At 38.6% G+C, this 10,214-nt stretch overlaps 2 protein-coding genes across 4 annotated transcripts; both read left to right on the top strand.

Annotated features, from left to right (window-relative positions):
• Positions 1-1,444: 1,444 nt before the first annotated feature.
• paplnb (papilin b, proteoglycan-like sulfated glycoprotein) lies at positions 1,445-6,848 on the top strand. 3 transcript variants are annotated; one of them, XM_044377410.1, is made up of 13 exons: positions 1,445-1,695; positions 1,972-2,043; positions 2,390-2,499; positions 2,630-2,690; positions 2,903-3,005; positions 3,201-3,331; positions 3,583-3,900; positions 4,034-4,210; positions 4,340-4,490; positions 4,576-4,656; positions 5,073-5,229; positions 5,348-5,426; positions 5,921-6,846. In XM_044377410.1, the coding sequence occupies exons 2-13, from the start codon at positions 1,987-1,989 to the stop codon at positions 6,200-6,202; spliced, it is 1,707 nt and encodes a 568-aa protein (XP_044233345.1). In that variant the 5' UTR covers positions 1,445-1,695; positions 1,972-1,986; the 3' UTR covers positions 6,203-6,846. The 3 variants fall into 3 exon arrangements, with proteins under 3 accessions (XP_044233345.1, XP_044233344.1, XP_044233346.1); XM_044377409.1 differs by having other exon boundaries at positions 5,918-6,845; XM_044377411.1 differs by having other exon boundaries at positions 1,537-1,695; positions 1,946-2,043; positions 5,918-6,848.
• Positions 6,849-7,490: 642 nt separating this feature from the next.
• Positions 7,491-10,210, top strand: erh (ERH mRNA splicing and mitosis factor). Its single transcript, XM_044376555.1, has 4 exons — positions 7,491-7,631; positions 8,095-8,182; positions 8,828-8,948; positions 9,055-10,210. Exons 1-4 carry the CDS (start codon positions 7,629-7,631, stop codon positions 9,155-9,157), a joined length of 315 nt encoding a protein of 104 aa, XP_044232490.1. The 5' UTR covers positions 7,491-7,628; the 3' UTR covers positions 9,158-10,210.
• Positions 10,211-10,214: the final 4 nt, after the last annotated feature.

Below are 10,214 nucleotides of genomic sequence, written 5' to 3'. Positions count from 1 at the left end.
GTTTTGATAAAAAAAGAACGGGTTCATAATTTTTCAAGTCTGTCTTAAAACAACAGTCAGGTGCCCATATGAACACTGAAACAGGTTTTGCTTGCTGTAATCATTCCTCTTGTTCATACTGACCATCAGAAGATCTAATCTAAATGTGCTTACAATGTAAGTGACCGGAGTCAAAATCCACAGTCTTCGTTTTGTGAAAAAATGTACGTAAAAGTTTATCTGAAGATAATATGAGGCTTCAGCAGTCTGAGTTAGTCAGATAAAGTGGATATCTTTCACGATGTTTTCCTGTTCAGCTGCAGTGGAAGGATAACAAAAAGAAAAAACTTGGCACTAAAAAGACAGTAACTTTGAAGGATATTGACTTGGATAGCTGATCCTTCATATTAACTTCAAATAAACTTTTAAATGCATTTTTCTACTGAAGGAGGCTTGTGGATTTCGTCCAGCATCACTTACATTGAAAGAGCATTATGAAGGTATCTTCTAATGGTCAGTATGAACAGGAGGAATGATCACAGCAAGAAAACATCGTGTCAATGTTCATTTACCTGGGGGGTACCTGACTGTTGTTTTAAGATGGACTTGAAAAACATATCCTTTAACAAAGGTACATTTTGTTGCAGTGCTTTCATACCAGGCTGCTGTATTCAACACAAGAGAGACCATGCAGAGGTTCAACCTGTGCTGCAGGTCGACGAATGATTTAGTATCACTTTTGTTGTCATCAAATCTTTATCCTGCCCACCCACTAACACACACACATACATACATCATGCTGAATTTTTTCATCACTAAATCATTCTGTGTTGACAGTTACGACTAAAGTATACCTTACTCTTGTTAGCCTGGATGGCTCCTCCAGCTTGATCTTCTGGCACCGGAATGTTGCTCTTTGCTTATTCCCAGTGGTACATTGTGCGTATTCTCCTCCCATCCATGAAATGCTCCACTGTGGTTTCTCACTAAAATAAACCTAAATAGAGCCTTAGAGCAAGGTACTTCCCACTAGCGCTTCTGCTGTGATTTATTGGTCTGTATTTAGTGGTTATGGGATGTGAGAAAGGGACAATCAGTGGCCAGTAACCTGAAGAAAAATCAATCTACAGGAAACTTTAGCATCTCTTTCACCCATGATTCAATTTTACTGGATATCTTATTCATTGACTTTATGATGATTATTGCTTTAACATTCAAAATTCCTGCATTAAATCTTTCCATTCCAGCATTAACCATTAAATTCTGTTTGCTCAGATGTTGTCTCCTTCTTCCTTCTGGTTCAGTGGATCAATCAATGATTGTATTCAATTTTTGTACAAAAGCACTTTTATCTTTATAATTTTATCTTTATAATTTTATCTTTATAATTTCTTTAACTGAAACACAAGGTTATAAATGAAAAAACTTTACCATCAGTAGTATCACAGCCTAGGGGCCTTGACTACAAACACCCCCTTTTCCACAGGGGAAACCACAGTTTATATCTAAAGTCATCATATTTTGGGAATAAAAAAAGGCTGTGATTCTCTGTGTGGTTGAAACTTGATACCTCATGGGCTGTGGTGTTAGTGAGCAGAGAGGGTGAGAAGATAGAAAGCTGGGCGTCAGTGCCTACCCTCACTCCTGAGGTACACATCACTCTGAGCTGCTGGTTGAAAAGTTGGATTTCCCCCATTGGGCATTCAAGTCTTGAAGGTAAGACACAATAGAATCTGATGATATTTATAAGAAGCTACTGTATGTGGAAACCAGTTTCATGAGGTAAATTTTTCACCCATACATTAATTTAATGTATGGATGAAGGATTATTAAAGAAATCATTGAGCCATTTAGGGAATTGAGCTATCAACTGCTACACATTCAAGTATAAATTGACTAACTGCACAGACATCATTCATATGAAATAATGATTATTTGAAGTAAAAGGTGAGTTATTTGATTACAGTCGTCATCAGTAGTTCTGCATTGCAGTGGCTCCTGGTGAACATGAACATCCTGCAAGTCCTGGGTCTTCTACAGCTGCTGGCTGTACCTGCATTCACTGTGAGTGTTACTTCTAGCAAAATAACTGCACGTTCAGTACATGTCAGTAGCAAGTATTGCAGAGAGAATGCTTAGTACACTGTGTCCAAAATCTCATCATAAAATGGCTAGATACACATGTGCCAGCAATGATGCTGTTTTTATGTCACAGAGTAAGTTTATACATTATATGTTATGCAATATACAGGGGATGGTTTGTGGCTAAATGTTCCAGCTTCTATTTTGGTGCGCCTAGCGTGCTCTTAGTGTGTGTTAGTGGTTCGTGGTAGATTATGATATGGTTTGTGTGAGTACTATGTGTTCCAGCAGTTGAGTGAGTAGGAGTTTTACTGTATTTGTTTTTCAGCTGACACGTCCAACCCATGACTACTGGGGAGAGTTTGGACCCTATGGGCCCTGCAGTCGCACCTGTGGCACAGGAGTGGCAATGAGAACCAGGAAATGTATTACTTCAAGGTAAGATGTAGGAGGTTAGGATAATAGAATCTATAACTATTATTATTTGCATTTTTAATGTCAATAAAGACAAATGGCTTCAACAAGAGAGAGATTTATATTTGGTTTGACTCTGTGCTTTCTCCTGCAGGACAGATGGAGGACATAACTGTGTGGGATCCTCAAAGTCCTTCCGAACCTGTAATACAAATGTAATTATCCCTTTTGTATTTAAAACTGATTTGTGTCTTTTTTAAGCATGATCACACACACACACACACACACACACACACACACACACACACACACACACACACACACACAAAGAGAAATATATGCTCACACAATCTCAACCAACATAGCTGAAGTATTGTATATGGGATATTTATATGCAATAATACCATGATATTTTCTGCAAATGTAGGCATGTCCAGTTGGATCCAGGGACTTCAGGGAGGAGCAGTGCTCCCAGTTTGACAGAACGAACTTTCAGAGCAAACCCTACACATGGGTGCCTTACTATGGAGGTATAAGACTAACCAAATTGTTAATTATACAACAGTTAAATTCACATTACACAAATAGTGAATGACGTTGCTGTATGTTTCTATGTGTCCTATTTTCCTTGCAAACCCTGGAACACCCTAGCTCTTAGCAGGACAAACCATATACTAAAAAATACGTGCAGATACCATTTGACCATTGGTTTATCTCTTCTGTAGCAACCAATCCATGTGAGCTGAACTGTGTGCCGAGAGGAGAGAACTTCTTCTACCGACAGAGACCTGCAGTAGTGGATGGGACACCATGCTACGTGGGCCGCACTGATATCTGTGTGGATGGCGCCTGCAGGGTGGGAGCAAAACTGTGATCAACAATATAATGACACCTGAGTTTTAGAGCTCTGTTCTGTATATCTGTAGACTGTCATTGGATGTTTTTTTGATTAATCCAAGTTCACAATATGTCTTCTTTTACAGTTGCACATTTAGCAGCTGGCCATAAAATTCCTTGCTCAAAGGCACTTCGACTGTAGTTGATCTGAAATCTCTCAAAAACCTGTTTTCACCACCTCTTAAACTGATAATATTTGATCTCTTCCAGATACTGGTCCATGGAGACTTTATGGGCTTGGATGATGACAGTAATTCTGTTCACTCTGCTGCTCCTGTTGTTGTGGCTCCTCACCCGAGGGAGACACTCACATACATCTATAAAGTTGGTGTCTATAGCGAGTGCTCTGCCAGCTGCAACGGAGGCATGCAGTATCGCAGCGTGGAGTGTATGGTTCAGGACCCAGTGAACCCCCATGTGGTGGAAGAGACTTACTGCATCACACATCGCTTGCAAAGGCCACAGAGCCAGCAGGCCTGCAACATGCATCCATGTACTGCTGAGTACAGCGTCTCCAGCTTCAGTGTGGTTTGTATCTTGCAGCAAAGGACTTAACTTTTGCGTTTTGTCTTTAATATAGATAGGCATTGAAAATGTTTTGTTTTTTTTTTGGTGTTGGACTGACAAGATTTGTTTTACTTTTGTTGCATATAATGAGCAGTGTTCAGTGACTTGTGGGGAAGGCCAACAGACGAGAGAGGTGACCTGTGTGGGGCCAGCAGGTGAACGTCTGGCTGACCGTGCTTGCAGCGGTTTGGCCAGACCCGCCTCTGTCCAAGCCTGCCGCAGACCTGCCTGTCACACACACATCAGCTGGCATGTGACTGACTATGGACTGGTAAGTGAAAGGATTAAAGACATGGAATAACAGGACGACTTATTTCTATTCTTATTATTTCTACATTCTTTACTTATTTTAATACTCAGTATTTATCAGTTGCTGACAACTCCTCTCTTGTCTCTGCAGTGCACCCGGAGCTGTGGTGGTGGCGTGAGGGAGAGGAGAGTGAGCTGTTATGATACAGATCTCAACCCCTACCCAGAGGCCAGGTGTGGAACAGCAGGCAGACCCACTGCTATGGAGTCATGCAACACTCAGCCCTGCCCTGGAGCACAAAGTGAGCTAAATCTGAACCAGCACACTCTTTGAAGTTTGATCATTTGTGCTTTCTTTTGTATTTACTCAATGTTGTCTCTCTCTAGTGGTCCCAAGCGTGCAGGACCCAAGGTCACATGAAAGCACCATGAGAGGATTTGTGCCCTATGTTCAAGAAGCCCACTCAGGTATGTAGAACACAAGGATGTTTTTTTAAAAAAATGTTATTCTCTTTCTCTGCATGCTTGAACATGCAATTATCTTATATACGAAGAGCCATGAACGTGCAGGCAGTAATTTTAGCATAGTTATTATCACTCAGACAGATTATTTTATAATGAATGCCTCCTCTCATGTTTTATTTGTTGCTGTCTAGACTGTGATTACGCTGCTCTCTTGCTGCTTACTTGTCCCTCATTCACAAACACAAAGTTCAAACTGTTTCTTTTGCTACTGAAGCCCATATTTAGATTCTAAAATATTATCTAGCCAAACTTATTACCAAATATATCCCTATAAACCAAAAGGCTAATCATATATTTTGCACAAGTCTATGGTGTATACAGTATGTTTCTTTGACTGTATCTGTGTTTACTTACTTTAGCTTCCAGGCCACAGACAAACATTGTCTATGATCCCCAACCCTCAGTGATTGGTCCTCACTGTGCGCAGTCATTTTATGGCTGCTGTCCTGATGGCCATACCTCTGCCACTGGGCCTAGAAATGAGGGCTGTCCCCATGACGACTGTGTTCGCACCAGGTAGCACTACTTCCTCAATCCCACACTTGTTCCTGATACGTGACATAACTGACATTGTTGAATGAATGATTGCCTCAATAAAGTATTTTTTACAATGCAAAATATTTCTCTTCCTTAGGTATGGCTGTTGTTTGGATGGGGTGACTCCAGCTCAAGGGTTTGGAAGGACTGGATGTCCTGAGTACCAGACAAATGTGGTAGGAGTCATATCCGTTTCTGATCTTGTTTTTATTAAAATCATTCAAGTTGTTTAGTAATGCTGATTTATTTAAGGGGCACCCCGCTGATTTTACATGTCAAAGTTAATTAACTTTTCATGAAAGGTACTATTCTGCCTGTAAAAAAAGAGGTTTAAAGTCTTCAGTGGCTCTGAGAAATAACTGGAGTCATTGTGATGTCATCAAGGTAAAAGATTCTGATAAATTGCATTATGGGAAACGTAGGATCCAGTGTTTTCAGAGTTTGACCCATTCTAGCAACTAAAAGTCAGGATATGTCAGCCTCTTCTGCAAAAACTTTGATCATTATTGTTGATTATTATTGATTATTATTATTTACAAGACTCCCAACAATCACTGGAGTGAGCCTTTAAGTTCAACTGATTTAAAATTATACTGAGCTTCTAAAATGCCACTTTATCTGCTATATATACCCAATTTACCGTCTCACTCTGTCTTTCCTCACTCAGCAGCACCAATCATCCCCGGCCATCCAACCCACTGGTAGTGTGTGTTCCTTGCCGCGCGATGATGGCCCCTGTGATACCTGGAAGGTTCGGTTCTACTATAACTCAAGCACTGGCAAATGTACCGAGTTCTGGTTTGGTGGCTGCCAGGGCAATACCAATAACTTTGTTTCTCTGGAGGCATGCCAGAGAGAGTGTGGGGGTGTGGTCATGGAGCCTCCACCTCCACCTCGCAGAGTGACACCAAGGAGAGGGTCACCCAGGGGTGTACTGAGGGCAAGGGCATAACCATACTGAAATGATATTTGTAGACATGTATTATCTATACATATATGCAGACACACATGTATAGTATAACCACATCCAACATTTCATTTAAACATCTGACTTTACATTAAAAATGATCTAGATAGCCTCACATTATAACTGACATGATCCCAGCTCTTTGTTTTGATTATATTGTCTCTGTGATCTCTGATCATTTGTTTGATGCTCAGTATATTCATTTGTGTACTTTGGCTTATGGCTTACAGGTCTAAAATAAAATAATCTCAGTGTGACCCAAGTTAAATAATAAACCCAATCAATAAATTTTCAGCTAACTGGTATCCTTGAAAAATACTGGTGTGGTTTATCTGTGTCTTCATCTGCTCTTGATTCAATAAGTTTACTTTACTTTCATTTGTGAAAATTTATGAAACTATTGGTCAGTTTTTACAAAACAAAAAAACAGTGATGGGATGCAACTAACTACATTTACCCAACTACTGTACTTAGGGAAGTTTTAAGGTAATGGTACTGTACTTGTGGATTCCATTTTTCTGCTATTTTATACTTCTACACCATTAAAGAGACAAATATTGTACACATATTATGACATTTATTTGTCAGCTGCAGCTACTGGTTACTTTTCAGATCACAATATATAACGTGGTTAAAAGACATTTTAGTTACACATGAATGCATCAGCAATAATAACCAATAATAAATATTGTGATATAACACTGACACGAGGCATATCAGTGCATAATAAACACTTTTACTTTTGATACTTATTTTGAGTGAGATTTGAATGTACTGTGTATGGAATGTACTTTATGGAATTGCTACTTTTACTTAGGAAAGAGACCTGAATAATTTTCCCACCACTGACAAAATGTTTATTTTAAAGTCTCCCTCCACTCAAAAATATATTTTTCCTCTTATTTAACTTACACAAGTGTGTTGTGGAAACTTGAAGCCTCCAGCACTGATAATGGACCTTACAGTGAAGTAGGACACGTCTTGTGTCCAGCAGTTAAACTTGTTAAATGAACAATATTTGCATATTTATAGATTCTATTTTTTAATGACGGAGAAGGAGTAGATGCCATTTTAAGGACTTTAATGAGATAATTGAACTTTTTGTGGAAAAACCATATTAGACACGAGTTATTATTATTCAAAGCAGAGTGTTTTATACACATGTCAAAACATGTCTGGAGGGATCTTTTTCTAGATTGGTCCTGTTGTTTTATGGGTAGACATTTATTTTGAAAGTAAGACCTTATTTTGAAGGCACTCCACTTTACAACCGGAAATAAATTTACTTCATTTCCGCTGAATATCTTTGCTCAAACAGCTGCATCGCACGGGGTATTCAAAAGCAATAAACAACGATTTATCACAGTTTGGCATTCCCATTAAACAGACAGGGTCTGCAGTCAACACAAACATGGTAAGCGTTGTTTCGTTTTTCGTTTAAAGGTATAAAACTGACAGTATCAGTTATATTAGCTGCTGTTAATACATTATAGCTAAGCTAACAAGCTACGAGGCTAACATTTACTATACGTTACTCTGTCAAACATTTTGTCCCATTTCTTCTTTTGCCATAAACACGTAGCGTTTACGTTAACACCCAACTAACGTATCTCTGTCCGTTAAGCCCAAATGTGTATGAGGTATGTGATTTTTTTTCAGTAAAAGACTAGCTAATACATTAACGTCAGAGTCGGTGGTGTGTTGCTTGATAACCAACGTTACATCCTGTTTGAAAATCTCTGGGAAGAAGGTAAACAGTGCTTTGTATCAGATCAAGGCACGAAATCTCCGCATCGACTGCACAACTCGGGTGTCTTGCTGTTGAAGAGACTATTTGCATTGTTGTGTGTATTAAATATTATTAATCATTTTCACAGTCGCACACAATTTTGCTTGTCCAGCCGACTAAGAGACCCGAGGGCCGCACATATGCTGACTATGAGTCAGTGAATGAATGCATGGAAGGTGAGTCTTGAGTCGTTTTAAAATAGTTGACACTAATAAATCACGGTGCTTATTTTTCTTTACCTGTAGAGTAATAAGTGTAGGCTAAAACCATTACTCTGTTAATTGAACATATCATCTTTCTTTTTGACAATATTCCTCAATGAGGCCACTGAAATAATTTAATTTAGCTTTAAGCTTGTTATTATTGGAGTATAAGCTAACTCAATATCCCCCCAAAAATGTTTTTATTATATTATTTATATTATAGGATATGTGGGAGGGAGTGTGAATGCCTTAAAAATTTATTTATTTTGTAATTTCATAGTTATTGAATGGTAAGTACACTGTTCACATAATGCACAGTAAAGTGGAGCTGAATGTATGATATTTCAAATCAACTGCATTTTAGCCTTATGAACTATAGAGTGATTTTAGTTATCACTCCTATCATTGAAATAACTTGCTTGATTGTCAATATTAATCACTTGAGTCTTAACCTAATTATTTTCTTTATCTCTTCTGTTTTACTATCTTTTTAGTGTGGTCTGTAGTGTTGTTAATGATGTAACAATCTCTGAATTGTCTGTAAAGTCTTATCTGTATAATTTTAGCTCTTTTAATGCACTCTGCTAAACGGCTCTGCCTCCTGCCCATTTCTTCCAGGTGTGTGCAAAATGTATGAAGAGCATCTGAAGAGGATGAATCCAAACAGTCCCTCTATCACTTACGACATTAGTCAGTTGTTTGACTTTATCGACGACTTGGCAGATCTTAGCTGTCTTGTGTAAGTGTGATTTGGTTCTTAGACCCCTGTTAATTTGACTGAAATCAAACCTTGCAATGTATGTGTTGATTACTTCTGGTAAATATATCATTTACATTTTACACAGGTACAGGGCTGATACCCAAACTTACCAGCCATACAACAAAGACTGGATCAAGGAGAAGATATATGTCCTGCTGCGGCGTCAGGCTCAGCAGGCAGCAAAGTAAAGGCAAGAGTAACCAGTTGTCCTGCTACACACATCTGGAAGGAGTTAGCGCTGCACTACATTTCAACAGCGTCTTATAGATCTGTGTGTAAGGACAACATTTTCAGTTAGATGAGGGGAGGGTTTTCATATTATACTGTACATTGGGAAGGGAAGGGGACGGAAATTTGGGGTTTATATAGAAGTGGAATCGCCCTTGGCAGCACACACATTTGTAATTTTGTTACACTATAATGCGAGTGGGGCTAATGGCTGCGAGGACTAACTTATTAACGAAGAGGGATCCCTAGTGGGAGAAATGTTCCATGGGCTAGTTAAAAACGTTTTTTTGTTTTGATTTTTTGTTCAAATTTTTAGTAGTGTGCATTGATTTTTCTCTAAAAGTTGTGTGACATTTTTTATATATATCTTTTCTGGACAGTTGGATTTGAACATGTTGCAGATTTTGAATGCAGGTACTTCAATTTTAAAGGTCCAGGGTGTAGAATTTAGTGGCATCTAGCGGTACGGACTTGGCAGAAATGGAATATAATATTCATAAGTATGTTTTAATTAGTGTATAATTCCATGAAAATAAGAATTGTTGTGTTTTTGTTACCTTAGAATGAGCCCTTCATATCTACATAGAGATATGAAGGGCTGCCATGTTGCACAGCCATGTTTATACAGTAGCTCAGAATGGACAAACCAAACACTGGCTCTAGAGAGAGCCTTTGGTTTTTCGTGAGTTTTTTAGTCACCTTAGGTTCCCCTACACGCTTGGAAGGGAGGGGTATTACTTTGATTGCAATCTGCAACCTCATGGCTAGATGCCACTAAATCTTACACACTGGAGCTTTAAATGACATGAATGTCTGCAAACTGAACCTCTGATCCTTATAGACTTATGTTTCATATTTCATCTGTTGTTGTTATTATGGTTTCTATAGTTTCTATACCCAACCGTCATTATGTGAAATGCTGTTTTTGTAAACCTGTTTTTGCATAGCATCTGATTTCAACAATATATTGCTGTTTACTTTTGATTCAAACGTAATAAACTATTGTTTTCTGACTGG

Source organism: Thunnus albacares, chromosome 16 (assembly GCF_914725855.1).
Source record: "Thunnus albacares chromosome 16, fThuAlb1.1, whole genome shotgun sequence".
NCBI lineage: Eukaryota > Metazoa > Chordata > Actinopteri > Scombriformes > Scombridae > Thunnus > Thunnus albacares.
The sequence above is the reverse complement of the archived record's forward strand: the minus strand, read 5'-3'. Positions and strand labels throughout refer to the sequence as shown.